Source organism: Impatiens glandulifera, unplaced genomic scaffold (genome assembly GCF_907164915.1).
Source record: "Impatiens glandulifera unplaced genomic scaffold, dImpGla2.1, whole genome shotgun sequence".
Taxonomy (NCBI): domain Eukaryota; kingdom Viridiplantae; phylum Streptophyta; class Magnoliopsida; order Ericales; family Balsaminaceae; genus Impatiens; species Impatiens glandulifera.
Genome location: NW_025919593.1, coordinates 206,310 through 223,169, shown reverse-complemented (window position 1 = coordinate 223,169; position 16,860 = coordinate 206,310). Strand labels below are relative to the sequence as shown.

Below are 16,860 nucleotides of genomic sequence, written 5' to 3'. Positions count from 1 at the left end.
AATTTTGTTAAAATTTTTAAAATAAACTTACTAATGTAGTTCAATTGATAAAAACTGATTTATGAATTAAATTCTCTCTAATAATATCTTAAATAAAAGTACATATTTTAAATAAATAAATAAAATCAGGAATAATTATAGAAACGTTTCATAGTATATGAGATTAAGATTATGTTACGGTTCCCAAATAAATGTTACGGTCCTAGAACAGACCCAGCATCCTCAACGGTCCAATTGAACACTTGGGCTAGATATTGTTGTGAAATTCTGTTTTTTTATTGCATAACAATATTTTAATTATGTTTTATGTTTCTCATAAAACTATTTTTTTTTGTTAAATCCCTAATAGTTGTTGTAACACTTGTAAGTGAATATTATAGGGGAATTCAGCTGCTATATATATATATATGTTGAAAGCACTCCCCTAATGGGGCGTGGATATGAATGAAAAAGCTTCTGAATGTTCTTAGTCTCAATTGTATTTTATGTTTTGTCTCTTTGTGTATATACTAACAATATTATTTTCTCATCTTTGTTTCTTTTTTTCCTATAATCTTAAAATCTTCTTCTCATAATACTTCTGCTGCACTTTGATCAAAGATTTCTCACGCGGTCCTAGAGATTAAGAACTCTAACCCCAGTTACAGATTAAGTCGTAAAATCTTGGTATTAGAGCCAGGTGATTCTAAGATGATAGAAACCCGCCAGCAAATAGAGATGGATTCTGTTAAGGCCCTAATTGAAGGCCTGACCCAACAATCAGCTTTTATGCATGCTACCCTACAACAAAATATGACGGAATTAAGCAATAATATGGGTCGAAGGTTCAATGTCACTAAAGAAAGATTGGCTGCCATTGAAAGTGGTGGGTCTGGTAATGACAAAGATCCCAACACCAGACCTTGTGATGATGCTACTTACCATAGTCCTCCCTAGAATAGGCCCTCCCATCATGGCCAACACTATGTTCCCTCACCCAACTCACCAAAGTTGATTTCCCTCAGTTTGATTGGACCGATGTGGAGAGCTAGCTCATATTTAGTAAGCAATTCATTAGGGTGGACAAGACTAATGATGCCACTAAACTGGACATTTCCCCCATTCACTTTACTAATGAAGCAATAATGTGGTATGGGTCGTATCTGCAGAACCACAACCATAGAGAAGCCATGACGTGGGATGTGTTCAAGAGAGGCCTCTTGCTGCAGTTCGGTTCTTCCATATATGACACTCCCATGAGACAATTGATGAACCTGAAACATGTTAGTACTATCCAAGAATATAATCTCTAATACATTTCAATTTCCCAAAAACTACATAGTATGTTAGGGGAATATGTTATAGATTGCTACATGTCGGTCTAATGGAGGAGATTGCAAATTGTATCAGGTTGCGGTTTCTTGGGTCCCTAAATGATTCCATGTCAATGGTCAAAGTTCAAGAAGCAATGTATAGGTCCTTAATGAGAAGCGTACATTTGTACATCACTGAACCGTCGTTGCTACCCAAGCCATCCAATATTAACACGGTTTGGCCAAGCACCAACTGGACTACCGACCTCAAGAATTCTTCACATGCATTTTCTTCCAGCATAAACCAGGGTTACATGAAGTAATTAGACCCGATTGTAATTTATGAAAATAGGAGGAAAGGCCTATGTTACACTTGCAATGAAAAGTGGGAGACAACCATAGGTTTAAATCAAAATTATTCATGGTCTCGGTTAATTATCAAGAAGTCTTACCATATACCCAAGAACCCACTCAAGAGCTGGGTTTTGATGATCCTCCTTTGCAGTTTGAGGAAGGGATGAACCTGCCATTTCATTGCATACATTGACAGGTTCTAAAAAATTTCAAACACTTTAGATCCTTGGTAAGATTGAGAACTTGTCGGTGGTGATCCTGATTGATATAGGCATCACTCATACTTTTATCAATAGTAGGATTATGAAGAAAATAAGCCACAAAAGTATGCATACCCAGGCACAGTCGGTTCGAGTGGCATATGGCTCCAACATATTATGCTCCAACATTTGCCAAGACCTGAAATGGTCAATCGAGAGAAATGATTACCAAACAAAAATGAAGGTAAATACCATGGACGGGTACGATATTGTGATAGGCATTGAGTGGTTGATTACTTTAGGCCATTCATCCTAGAATTTTGAAAAACTGACCCTTTGTTATGAGAAGCAAGGGAGAACCATGGTCTTGTAGGGAATACTTCGGGCACAAATCAACATGATAGAAGGCAACCAGTTGGAGAAGTTATTGGAAAAATGTAGTGTTGCTGTCATGGTGCAAATAAGGAGTAAGCATGAAGAACAAATTATTTCACTTACTTCAATGACATTGGAAGAGATTCCTAAAGATCTCCAACAACTACTCGAAGACTTCAACGCTCTTTTCCAACAAACCCATAGACCTTCCACTAGAAAGGGGAGTAATTAGAAGCCATGTGGCTTTTTTGTTGTCCCTGTGGTGCTGGTCCGGAAGAAGGACTTGTCCTAGATTTTTGATAACATCCTAGTGTATAATCGGAGCTGGAAGAACTTTTTTGTATATCTACGCCAAGTCCTGACAACTTTAAAACAACAAATGTTAGTTCTCAACAAAAGAAAATTTGGCTTTGGGTGCAAACAAGTTTCCTACATGGCCGGGGTGGCTACTAACCCGGAAAAATTAAAAACAACAAGGAAATGTCCAGTTCCACAATTGATAGGATGTTACCGAAGGTTTATCAGGGATTGCGGTTCCATAGTTCGACCCTTTTATGGCCCTATTGAAAATACCTTAGAACAGAAAGAGAAAATAGTTCTCTTTAGAGATTGGAGGATGGGCATTGGAGGCTGATCAGGCCAAGGTCTATTCATCGAGGACGGCGAATTTTGAAGGGGGGAAATGTTACGGTCTTAGAACAGATCCAAAACCCTCCACGGTCCAATTGAGCACTTGGGCTAGATATTGTTGTGGGAATTTTGTTTTTTTGTTGCATAACAATATTTTGATCTTGTTTTATGTTTCCCACAAAACTGTTTTTGTTAAATCCTTAGTAACTGTTGTAACAGTTGTAATTGAATATTCTAGGGTAATTCAACTACTATATATGCTGAAAGCACTCCCCCAATGGGGCATGGATATGAATAAAAAAGATTGTGAATGTTCTTAGTCTCAATTTTATTTTTGTTTTGTCTCTTTGTCTTGAACTGTTAGGTATATACTAGCAGTATTCTCTTCTCATATTTGTTTATTCTTCTTCTATAATCTTGAAATCTTCTTCTCAAAATACTATCGCTGCACTTTGATCAAAAACTTCTTACTCAGTTCTAGAGATCAAGAACTCTAACCCTAGTTACAGATTAAGTTGTAACATATTATTATTAAGAAAATGACTATTCATGTATTAATATATATTGACTATATAATTCTAGACAATGGTCAATATGAATAGTCATTTTCTTAACAATAAATCTAACCCTAAGGTTCTGAGTTTGAATCCGTCCGACGGCAAATTATGGGTATGGTTAAATGATTAAGTGTGTTTACGGGCTACATGTTTAATCCGTTGTCACATTTTAATCTCTTTTTCTAGCCTAGCGGCAACAAGGGGTGGATATTCTAACCTTAAGGTCTTGGGTTTGAGCCTATTAGGCGGCAAATTCTGCGTCTTGTTAAATGATTAAGTGTGTTTGCGGCAAATTCTGCGTCTTGTTAAATGATTAAGTGTGTTTGCGGGATACATGCTTAATCCGTTGTCACATTTTTATCCACTCTTCTAGCTTAGTGACAATAAATGTTGGATACTCACCCTAAGGTTCTGTGTTCAAGCCCGTCGGGCGACAAATTCTGCGTTTGGTTAATTGTTTAAGTGTGTTTATAGGTTATATATTTAATCTGTGTCTAAATCAATTAATTATGTAGGCCTCTAATTTTATTTTATCTTATTATTGACTCTGTATATCTAACTGGATAAATTAATGATTTATGATTGAATCTTATAAATCTAATTGATGAAATTAATGCTTATGATGTTCCAAACTTTTTTCTTCTGTAAATAATAAATTAAATTTTTATTTAATTAAATAAAAGATTATATATTTAAAATTAATTTATAAATAATATAAAATAAAATAACATTTACAAAATTAAAATAATTAAATAAAGTAAAAAAATATTAAATCACCCACCAAATTCCAGTGAGGACACAAATAAATTTAATGAATAAAAAATGACTTCTTGGAGAGAAAGTTATAGGATCTGTTCAAATATGGTGCCTCATATTAATAATGAAAATGTTAAAAATATTATTGCCTTGTGTACACGTCTAAGTGTGGTCCATTTTTTATTTGCATTTGATTTGTTTTAATATGTTATCTTCATCGGCATAATGATCCTATTTAAAAAACAAATGTCATAAGTTAATCTATTAGAGAAAAATCACAATGGTTGATGCAGCTTTAATCAATGGCTTGCTTTCAAACTTAGCGCCTCTGATTAATAATGAAATCTCATTGTTTAGGAGTTTTAAAAAGGATATTCAAAAGATATCAAGCACGTTATCTTCAATTAATGCTGTTCTTGAGGATGCTGAAAGAAAGAAAGTACGAGAGAAAGACAAACAAACCGAAGATTGGTTGAAAAAACTCAAAGATGTAGCATATGAAGTTCGCGATATCATGGATGAGTGCAGTTTGGAAGATCTTTGTGTTCAAGTCAAAAGACGGAATGACTCATCTTCAACTCGAAAGAAGGTAAGCAACTTAATCACTCATCCTTTTAACCATACTAGAATGCGTCTAAGGATGTTCAAGAGAAATTGGACCAAATTTATTTTGAGCGTGAAAAGTTGCATTTGCGTGAAACTACTAATAACTCATCATCTACTACTAGTTGGCGTGAAACCATATCTGTTTCTACATGTAGCCATGTATATGGGAGAAATATCGAGAAGAAAAAGATTATCGATATTTTATTCAATGCATCAAATATTGCTAAAGAATTACATGTCCTACCTATTGTTGGAATTGGTGGTCTAGGTAAAACAACACTTGCCCAAATGGTTTTCAATGAAGAAAAAGTTTCTAAGCATTTTGATATCAAAATTTGGGTATGTGTTTTTGAGGAATTTGATATTAAGCTGATTATTAAAGCAATCATTGGAGGATCAACAAAAGAAACATGCTTAGAAACATTGCAAGATATGATTAGAGATAGATTAAGAGGGAAAAAATATTTGATTGTATTGGACGATGTTTGGAATGAAAATGAAAATGTCTGGGATCAGTTGAAAGCTATATTAGATTGTGGATCAAGTGGTTCGTTTATCCTTACCACTACCCGTAAAAGAAATGTTGCCGAAATAATGAAAACAATTCAACATTTTGAGTTACCAGAGCTCTCCGATGATATTTGTAGGATATTATTCGAAGAACGTGCATTTATGTATGGAACACCAAAATCTCCTAATTTTATTAATATTGGAAATGAAATAGTCAACAAATGTAAGGGTGTTCCTTTAGTTGCTAAGATATTAGGAAGTCAATTGGGCTTCACTAGTGATGAAGGAGAATGGTGTAGACTAAGAGATAGTGAGATATGGGAGCTACTCAAAAATGAAAAATCTATCTTGTCTATTCTAAAGTTGAGTTATTATGACCTTCCTTATCATTTGAGAAGATGTTTTGCATTTTGTGCTATATTTCCTAAGGATAGTGTGATTGAAAAAGAAAGATTGATCCAATTGTGGATGGCCCATGATTTAATTCCTACAAATGAAAACCAAGAAGTAGAAGTTATTGGAAATGCAATTTGGAATGAGTTGTGTTGGAGATCATTTTTTCAAGAAGAAACTAAGAAATTAGGTAAGTATGGAGTTTATACAACATGTAAAATGCACGATCTTATGCATGACCTTGCTCAATTTGTTATGGAAGGTGAATGTTATATCATGGATGCTAAGAGCTCAAGACATGATTTTAGACAAGGGGTTCGTCACATAACAATAATGATTAATGATTTTGACAAAACTCCATTTGGGTTTCTGGAGAAAATAGGAGGCGTGCAATCGATACTACTTCATCCCACAAAAATAAATGTTTCAAATGTCTTCAATGAGATTTTGAGTGTCTTCAAGAAACATTTGTCTTTACGTGTCTTTGAAGTAGATCCCTATGTCGAAAATCAAGCATTGTGTTACATTGGATGCCTAAAACATCTTAGATACTTAAACATCTCTTATATGTGTGAGATAAAAACATTACCTAATAGTATTTGTGATCTATTAAACTTACAAACTCTAAAGCTCAATAGTTGTTTCAATCTCAAAAGTTTGCCCAAAAATATGAAATCCCTAATTAACTTGAGACATCTTTATCTAAAGAAATGTTTCAGTCTACAATGTATGCCTCGATGAATGGGGCAATTGAAACATCTGAAGACATTAAGCCTATTTGTGATAGGCAAGAAAAAAGATTGTCAACTAGATGAGTTAAAAGAATTGAACATAGGAGGATCTTTGGAAATTAGAAACCTCGGAGGAGTTTCTAACACAACTATTGCAAGAGGGCATATAAGTTTGATGGCTAAAAAGTCAAGTATCAATATGTTGGAGTTAAATTGGGATAATGATTGGGAAGATAACGACGAAGATGATGATAAAGATTGGATCAAGAAGAAGAAACTACATGAGAAAATAGGTGAAACTCTGGAGGTGCCAACTACAATGCTTAAGATATTGATAATGCGAAATTACAAAGGTGTTTATTTCCCCTGGTTGGAAAAGTTATCTGGTTCTCTTAGACACCTTGAACTTTGGTGCTTGGAAAATCTCAAACACATATTTACTAATAGTGATGATATTGGAATGGCAGTGTTCCCTTTCTTAGAGAAATTGAAAATTTATAACATGATGAATTTGAGGGAATTTATGTGTCCTAGTTGTTGTTACAATATTGGATCATTCTCTAATCTATGCAAGATTGAGATATATGATTGCCCAAACCTAGGGACATTTCCACCACATCTCAAATCACTCAAGGATCTAACTCTGGATGGTGAATGTTCAGATGAGTTGTTATACAGCATCTCGAATCTTAGTAGTCTCGTTCATCTCAACATTTATAATTTTAAAAGCAGAGTTGTTCTATTTCCAAAGGAAATGTTTGGTGTGAACAATGAAGTACTACTAACACAAGGACTGAGATCAACTTTGCAATCTCTTCTACAGTTGAACATTATGGGGTGCCACAAATTAAGTTGTTTGTTTGATGAGAAAATGATAATGCAGCTCCCTTTGCTACAGACTTTACGTATTCTGAATTGTCGAAACTTAGCATCTCTGTCACGAAAGCGCCACATTCAAGGAGAAGGAGGGGTAACAAGAGGTGTCACAAACCTCAATTCTCTCACGAGTTTGATTATCGAAAATTGCCCTGAGTTAATGATGTTATTGGAGGAATTTGAATACCTCCATAATTCACTACAGATATTGTATATAAGGAGTTGTGGTAAGCTGGTGTCCCATGAAGAAGCAGACAATGTTATCTTATTTATATGTTCTCTTCAAGCAAGATTTGGTCATAAAAATATTGATGTCGATATCCTAAAGGAAAAGGAAAATTAGTTCATCTAGTGTCCATATAATCAAAGGTAATGAGAAAATTCTATATGTATTTCAACATATAGTAATATGAAAGTTTTATGTCGTGCTAATACTTATGAAATTTTTAATTGTAGAAATGACATGCAGGAAGTATCACCTCACAATTCTAAGACGAAAGGAATTGAAAAAAAATCACTCGAAGGAACAATCAAGATTAACTCTCACGCAAACTTTAATCAAGGATCGGGACAAACAAACATGAGATTCATCACAACCATTCTGGAACTCCACTTCTGATCAGATTATTTAAAACAATTACCCTCTCGACAGCACATGCAGATGCAGAAGTCATAAGAAGTGCTCTCCAAATCGAATCAATAACTCTTGAAACAACGTCCTCGTTCAATGACGCAAAGACAATAACTGATGTCATTTTCTCTAAACATCCTTCCAAAGCCGATATATTCCAATTCTCGAAGACATTCGCCTTTTTGTCACGCTCAACTCCAAATACAAGGTTAAATTTATCTCAAACCATTACATTACATCTTAAACCATTTCAATTTCTTTATAATTATCTTTTATAAAAAAAAAAAAAAAAAAAAAACACCCTTTGGATTAAAAAAAGTAAAGGACCAGGGATTTGTGGACTAGACAAAAACATGATAGTGACAGTTCCGTCTTCTTCAAGCTATACTCTTTCTCCATAGTTTCTCCATTCTCTGAAGTCTGATCTATGGCTTGCTCGAGTTTTATGAATCTTAACGCATCTTCTTCGCAGTGGATCAATCAACGCTCCATACCCTCTTGCCCATTTTCCAATCGCCGCATTTTCCTCGTCCGGGCCGGAGCTTACAACGACGAACTCGTCAAGACTGCAGTGAGTTTTTTTTCACTCATCTCCTTTAATGACCTAAAGATGTGATCTTGAAGCTAATTAATTGTATAATTCTATGTGAAATAGTATTTTTACAGTTATTAAGGCCTGAATATGTTTATTAAGTCTGTTTATGTAAGTATAAATCAATTTTAGGATGAGGATATGGTTAAAGATCGACCTCATTTGAGAAACAAATATGTATTTTGAAATGGATAGTTTTTTTCCAAATGGGTCTAATTGTGTGAACCATCTTGAGGAGGTGGAAGAATTTGATTCAGGTTGTTGATAATTCTAGAATTCTATTGTCTGATTTTGGTTCTAAGGTGGAACATGGACCAATCTAGATGAGACCATGTTTGAAAACAGAGCATGTCAAGCATGGATTGAGAAATTTGTTGGCGGTTTCTCATTTGGATCTTAATTCAGTTATATATCTAGAAACAAATAGTTTTTCCAAATAGCTTGATTTGTTGTTTGGAGGAATATGATTGAGGTTGTTGATAATTTGAAAATTCTACATCTCATTTTCATTCTATGATTTTTCCATTTTGATTTGTTCTAGAGATTTTGAGTCCATCTGATTTGTTTTGATATGTTTGCATCTACTAAAGACACAAATGACTTCCAAAAAAGAAGAAAAAAATCTTCGATCTTGTGTCATGTGCTTATTAGAAATGATATTTTTCATGTAGAAAACTATTGCATCTCCCGGTCGTGGCATACTTGCTATTGATGAATCAAATGCGACGTGTGGGAAGAGATTGGCTTCAATTGGTCTTGATAATACCGAAGCCAACCGACAAGCCTACAGACAGCTTTTGCTGACAACTCCTGGCTTGGGAGAATACATATCTGGAGCTATTCTCTTCGAAGAGACACTTTACCAGTCAACAACAGATGGAAAGAAGTTTGTGGATTGCTTAATTGTGCAGAACATTGTACCTGGTATCAAAGTTGATAAGGTTCGATTGCATTTGACTAACAGATGGAAAGAAGAGACATTTTCTTAGGTTAGAAGTTCGTATTGCGTCCTTATTTTAAAATGACTCAAATTACTTCTCGTTGTCATATTCTAGTTACTCCATTAAGTTTTTACATCATCTATACACAATTTCTGCGGCTCCCTAATCTCAATCCTTCGATATGATATATATTTTTTTTCCTTTTTAAAATGCATAGGAAAACATTAATTTGAGCAGTTTCTAAAATTTCATAAAACAACACAAACTTCTCGCAAGTTGAGGAAGCCAAATGAGCTTCTTTCCTTTCTTCTTTTTTTCTTACCAAAATCCAGGCCTTAGATTGATTGTCTGACTAAAACTTTGCATTTATATGTCTCTTTTATCATTGATGGTTCAGGGTTTGGTTCCCCTACCTGGATCCAACAATGAATCTTGGTGCCAAGGGCTAGATGGTTTGGCTTCTAGGTCTGCTGAATACTATAAGCAAGGTGCTCGCTTTGCAAAGTGGTAAGGCTTTCATTTTGTATAGAAACTCACATATCTAGCCTATATTTTGAGTTTGTTCTTTACCTTTTTATATTAGAGGGGTAAGCATTGTGGATTTACTAACCCAATTCTAATTTGGGTTGGATGAATGGAATTTTACTAAGAGATTGTGTGATCTAGGTTATTTGTTAAAAAAGAAAAACTAGTTTATGGCTAAAAAAGCTTGTTTGATGTTGTTTATAGAAAAATAGTTCATTTGGACCTTTTTTACTAATGGAATTAAAGTTTCATAAGAAATTATATAAGTAGATTTGTTTTGGTATTTTAGTTGATGATTTGGTTTATTTGAAAAAATCAATCCAAATAAACCACATCACACAAGCTGTAAGAATTTATGTTTGGGTTGTAACTCAAATTTAAACATATATATGCAAACCTTTACTAACTTTTCACTTTTAACTTTACAAAATCTCTTATAAGTTAGTTAAATAAGCCCTTGATGGCTAGTGACAAACCGGGTCAAGAGTGAAAAATGCAGACTTAACACATACCACATTTGGAAATACTTTGTATTTATGTTTTGTGTATATGGATCTAAATTGATATACAAAAATGTTTGGAAATTCCATGAAACTTGGCAAAAACTGATAAAATTATTTGAGAAACCTCCTTTCTTATTAGGCGAACGGTTGTAAGCATTCCTTGTGGACCATCAGCTTTGGCGGTGAAAGAAGCTGCATGGGGCCTTGCACGCTATGCTGCAATTTCACAAGTATGATTTCAGATTATGTTTTGAAATAGATTCTTCACTTTTTTGCTTTTCCATTTTTAATTTGTCATCTTCACCTTTGTATAGAACAATGGTCTTGTGCCAATAGTAGAACCCGAGATTCTACTTGATGGGGTTCACCCTATTGAGAGGACACTAGAAGTGGCAGAGCGTGTTTGGTCTGAAGTATTCTATTACTTGGCTGAAAACAATGTCATGGTTGAGGGTATCCTATTGAAACCGAGCATGATCACCCCTGGAGCTGAACACAAGGAGAAAGCTTCTCCTGATACTATAGCAAATTATACTATAACTATGCTCAGAAGGAGAGTTCCTCCTGCTGTTCCGGGTATTATGGTAACGATCTCTCACCATTGCCTTTTGTTTTCTTCTCTTTCGTTTTATTTCCCAGTATTCATTTGGATGTGGATCGAGATGAGATAACTTAATTAGATATAAAACCCAAATGTGGATGTAAAAACTATTAGATAAAATCAAAATTTGAATTAAATTTACAAAATTTTGGCACCAATTCAGGGAGATGTTTTCCCTTTTCTTTTAAAGTGTTAAAGTTATAAATATTAGATAATCTGCAAAATAGTCGTATGTTGAGTTTAATCGAAAAACAATTTCAGAAGAGTGCCCTTCCATTATATTTTATTGTTTTGCCAATTAATATGCATTAAACTCGGTCTATTTATAAGACTTTTACTTGGATTTGTGCAGTTCCTATCAGGGGGTCAATCCGAAGTTCAAGCGACACTCAACCTCAATGCAATGAATCAAACACTGAATCCTTGGCATGTTTCCTTCTCTTATGCACGCGCACTACAAAATACTGTGCTTAAGACATGGAAAGGACAACCCGAGAATATTGAACTTGCACAAAAGGCATTATTGAAACGGGCAAAGGCAAATTCTCTTGCTCAGCTTGGTAAATACTCAGCCGATGGGGAAAGTGACCATGCTAAGAAGGGAATGTTCGACAAAGGCTACACCTACTAGAAGCATAGAGGTAACTAAGATGGGACATGTTTAGTAATTATAATCGGGAGAGGGTAAATGAGACTATTTAACAAAATTTCAATTTAGTTTTTACAAAGAATAAACGAATTTTCTAGGAAGAATGTATTAGCAACAATGTTTTATGCTTCAATGAGTAAAAGACATTCAATATGTTCTTAGTTTTGGATGGTCTAGATGCCCTAGTTCTATAATCTATATCATCCTTATGTCCAAATGTATAAAGAGAATATGTGTTTATAAAAGTGTGATTTTATTCAACTGTGACTGGGCAATCAATAGACAAACAGGCATTAGTTGCAAGAGACTCTAGAGGCAAAATTTGATCACTTGAAATTCTTCCTACAATCCAAGCTGAAGCACTCAGAAACACCATGATCCTGGCATGGCATCAAATCTGTGAATTCTAAGAATCTGATTCACAACCACTTATCAAATAAGTGTGCAACGTTTCGGTTCAGCCGAATGTAAACCAAAATACACGGTTCAGCCGAATGTAAACCAAAATACACGATCGAATTGTTGAGATCGGGTTGAAAAAATCTTCAACGTTTTGAACAAATCTCATACTATCGGTTTCAGGGACTAAATAATAAAATATACCTAAATTTTGTTTTAAAAAATAAATAATAACACTAATAATAAAAATTTCAATTAAATTTATACAATTTTCTTTACAACCTTATCAAATATCAAATACTATAATAAAATTCAAGAAAGTTCCCTTAATTGTTATCAAATACTATAATAAAATTCAAGAAAGTTTATATAGTTTTTTCTTTTTTGTTTATTTATAAAGATTGCTAATATAACCCCACAATCATATAACTCCTATCAAATATCAATTTACAAGAAAAAATAAAAATCTAATTCCAATATATATCAATGCAATTTTATTTCTTTTGAAAGAAAAAAATTATATTATATCCAGTGTTTCATCTTCTCTCCATATGATAGGCACTATACTTTTGCACAATACCTTAACAAAACTTCATTGCTATATAAAAGTCTATTGATTTACATCAATGGAACAATCTCTCCAATAAAGCTTCATTCAAGAACACTAGATGAGTAGTTACCAAGTTTCTAGATAAAAATATGATAGTATGTATAAAAAGTGCAGTTAGTTAGATTACACTAAAATCACACCAAATTCAACCATGTGAAATTTGGACATGCTAGAAGAACAATTCAAAATCTGGATAAAAAACCAATCAAATAATTCGAAATCCAAGAAAATAGAACTATCAAATAGGCATAGAAGATGAAGAATCTTTTGATTCTTGACTAACAACCTCTAAGTTGAGAAATATATTCATTGTTCTTGATCAAGCATTTATAATAATCTTCATGTTTCAATGGTTCTACTTCAAATGCATTCAAAACAATAACATGTCAAATCCTCCAAGTGACAAAAGAAGCAAAAAACAGGCAGAGCTTTCTATGCAGGCAACTCATTCTTGTTACTTGGCTCACATTGAACATCATTTTGTTTAACTGGAGAAGGCGGCTGTATCTTCTCATCATCACCATTTTCATTCAGTTCAGCATTAGTAAGATCAGGTGTAGTAGGTGGTTGGTCTCCATTTTCATTATTTTCAGGGTGGAAATTTACTGGGAACTTAGTAACCCGAGGTTTATCAGCCAATATATTTCTTTGAATTTTATCAATCAATACCTTTTGTGGAGGCTCCTCTCTAAGTTGCTCATCGCCATAATCGTTGTTCACATAGTATCCTACTCGGATAAATTCCTGACCTAGATAAGAGCATGTCAATAGCAATACAGTCACGCCAATGATATCTTCTTCCCGGATTTTCAATGAGTCTGGAGGATCAGCCTGCAAGAATTCAGAAAAAGAAAATATTTCAGTTTTGGTTTTGGTTCTGTGTTTGGACCAATGAGAAGATTACTGTTGTACCTCGAAGACAAAGCGGTAATTTCCAACATTTACAGGCCCTACAAGCACACTTTCTAGAAGCTGATCATAAGTCTCATCCTCAGCGGATCCTACATAAATAAGCTTCCATTCCAAATCTGTAGGCAAATGAAAATAGATAGGATCATGCATAACATCATAGTATGAGCAGGTAGATTGCAAACAAAAATAGATAGTAATCTGTCAAGCATAACATCAATTTAAGAGAAGGAAGACTTTTTATTCTTGAAACTTAGGTTTTTACATTAGAGGATGCTAGCAAAACATTCCACTACTATTACTTTCATTTCAAACAAACAAAAATAAATAGGGCTTAAGAAGTGTCATGCAATCACACAGTAAAAAATAGATTTCTTTTTCAAATTGGTTTTTTTCTTAAGGAGACTACCACAATATCAGTATTTCACCCCCTTTAACACCCCACTTTATGAGAAGGAAAACGAAAATAGAAAGGGCAAAAGGGCACAACATTTGCCACATCACTTCAATCAAGGTGCTTTCACTTGGAATCGAACTTGAGACTTCAAATCTCTTAAGTTCAAAATTCTTAGCTTAGTGTGTTGTGGGTGCATAAGGTAGACGAAGCTAATATAACCAGACTGCAAACTTTCACGAGAATACTACATCCAATTTGATAATGAAACAATCAAACATTGATAGATGAAACTTATATTAGCTCTGAACATTCAAGTTAAGGATCTTTTCACCAGTACTTTAATATACAATTAATTATCTAAGACAGTTATTCTTGTCAGTATTCCCACAAATCTGACCACTAAGTTTCCCCTAGTTACATTAAGAACTTATATGAAGTTCCTGAAGATCTCTCATGTAAGTGAAATGATCTACATACAAGCAAACACATAGTCTAATAACTTCAATCTTACCAAAACATCACAATATTCAAATGAAAATTAAACATGAAATCTCTAATAAATCTCATCCAAAAAAGAATCATTAAGCATTAAAGTATCAAACAGAACAATCATGCCTTACAATTATCTCTATGTGTAGTGCTAGAAGATTGAAAGATCCATTTTATAAAGAAAAGAGCCTTCACCCATTTTTCTTCCCTTTCACAAAATGATAACTATCACAATAAAATCCATCCAAACTTATTCCATAACATTTACTTAGATTAGTATCAGGGTTCCACTTCAAGGATCCAATAAACAACAGATATCATATTATCTTAAACTAAGTATTACCCAAATGAAAATATGCATCCACAAATTGATGAAATGAACTGGGATCAATAAACATACCATCCTTAAGGGATACGAGGCACTCATAGGAAATTTCGAATTGAAAAGGGTGGAGGAAAGGCGCCGGATTGTCAAGTACGGTGACGTTGGTAATGTTTACTGCGCTCATCGCGTTTCGGTCAATGAACAAATCGAGCGAAGAGAAACCCTAGAATTCCAAAGCGTTTTTTTTCGTGAAAATGCGATGAAAGGGTTAGCCCTAAGACTAAACCTGATATAGAGAGAAAGAATGAACTTTTAGAAATATAAGAACAATCACTCATGTTACCGGCTATAGCCGGTTGCCAGATTCAGCACATTGGCGGGAATTTTTTACAATTTCGGACAAAACTCATATCCTACTCGTTTTTGTTTTGTTTTCTTTTTCAATAAAATATTGTTTCTTAAAATCTCATTGATGTTATTACATAAAATGTTAATAAAAAATTACTAATAAAAATAAAATAAGAAATGTTATGTTAATTTGTTAATGGGCAAAAATAATATGTTAAACTCGTTTTCTCCGGATTATATATTAGTGTCGTGATTTGAATAAGTTTTAGGTAGGATATTGTTAACATTTTGTTTAATAAAGTCAGTCAAGAAATTTTTTTTTTTTTGAGTGTTATTCGTGGTGGAATTCTCATTATTGATAAATGTATGTGAAATGACATGATTATTGTAAGTCGTTGTCGTATGTGTTATAAGGAGGTGGAGACGATTTCTCGTATGTTTTTACATTGTCATGATATTGCAAATATATGGAGTTTTTTTTTTGTGAAATTTGACCGGATTTTAATGGATTATACCGAAAATTGTTGGTGGTTATTGGGAGGCATGGATTGTGGCGGTTAAAACGTGAGACTTTCAAAAATGAATCTTTGTCCCTGTAATTTTTTTTGGAGATTATGTTAGAAAAAATCCGAGAACATTGAACAATTAAAATAGGTCGTTAATGATTATTCACAATGTCATTATCATGACGATGTCGAATATTAGATTCGGAAAATTTAGGAATTCATGTGAAGATCTTATTGCTCTTTTCAAGACCTTTGAGCCAATTAATTGTATTTATATGTTACATTTTTTTATAATTTTTTCATGTTATGTTTTTATCGTTGTGTTTAAACGATTTTCTATTAGATGGATGATATATTCCACAAATTAAAAAGCAATAAAAAAATATGATTGGAGGAATTGACAAATTATCCAATAATAGGAGACGCTTCTCCTTGTTTGGTATACAAATTTGTGCAAAATTTATATTATTTTAAAACATCTTGATAGAATTTGTTCTCATTTTAATATATTCCTTTGATGTTGATTTGTGTGTGAGCAAATATAATTAGACTATAATCGTTCACAAAAATATTAAAGTAATGATAATTATCTAAAGAACAATAACATGTCCTCAAACATTAAAATGTATCAAATCAAGAGGAATAGGAGTCCACAACAGAAATTGTAAATGGTAGTGCATGAATTTCTCAATATTACATGATTCACAAAATGAGAAATTGTTTTTATCCAACACACAAGTATTCATGGATGCCAAATAAAAATTATCACGATGATAACCTAGCCGATTTGAACTGATAGAGCAGTCGGGTGGATCGAAGAAAACTCGAAAAACGTTGATTGAGAATTGGGGTGGGATGGTAATTCTTTGTCCCGCATTGAATACATCAAACTATAATAATACTATTATATATATGTTAGATTATGGTAACCCAGATGAATTTTGATGGGGAGTTTGAGCCTATGTTTGCAGTGTAATAAAATAAAATCATAAATGTTTGATATTGGGCACACTAGGCACAATTATGTGACTTATAAATATATAGTCTTAGTTAGAGTTTTATTTACATAAAATATTTGTCATTATTCTTCTCTATCTCTATAAATTGTAATCTTCTATTTTAATAATAGTGAATTGTTTCCTCCACTGCTCGTGA

At 33.5% G+C, this 16,860-nt stretch overlaps 3 protein-coding genes across 3 annotated transcripts; 2 read left to right on the top strand and 1 right to left on the bottom strand.

Moving 5' to 3' along the window:
* The first annotated feature begins 4,444 nt into the window (after window positions 1-4,444).
* On the top strand, window positions 4,445-7,623 carry LOC124918235 (putative disease resistance protein RGA4). Its single transcript, XM_047458438.1, has 4 exons — window positions 4,445-4,753; window positions 4,849-5,109; window positions 5,287-6,244; window positions 6,461-7,623. Exons 1-4 carry the CDS (start codon window positions 4,445-4,447, stop codon window positions 7,621-7,623), a joined length of 2,691 nt encoding a protein of 896 aa, XP_047314394.1.
* Window positions 7,624-8,338: 715 nt separating this feature from the next.
* On the top strand, window positions 8,339-11,764 carry LOC124918232 (fructose-bisphosphate aldolase 3, chloroplastic-like). Its single transcript, XM_047458434.1, has 6 exons — window positions 8,339-8,482; window positions 9,175-9,444; window positions 9,842-9,951; window positions 10,612-10,702; window positions 10,787-11,056; window positions 11,426-11,764. Exons 1-6 carry the CDS (start codon window positions 8,339-8,341, stop codon window positions 11,702-11,704), a joined length of 1,164 nt encoding a protein of 387 aa, XP_047314390.1. The 3' UTR covers window positions 11,705-11,764.
* Window positions 11,765-13,005: 1,241 nt separating this feature from the next.
* LOC124918234 (probable histone chaperone ASF1A) lies at window positions 13,006-15,128 on the bottom strand. Its single transcript, XM_047458437.1, has 3 exons — window positions 14,927-15,128; window positions 13,644-13,759; window positions 13,006-13,562 (listed from the first exon to the last, which is right to left on the bottom strand). The coding sequence occupies exons 1-3, from the start codon at window positions 15,033-15,035 to the stop codon at window positions 13,164-13,166; spliced, it is 624 nt and encodes a 207-aa protein (XP_047314393.1). The 5' UTR covers window positions 15,036-15,128; the 3' UTR covers window positions 13,006-13,163.
* Window positions 15,129-16,860: the final 1,732 nt, after the last annotated feature.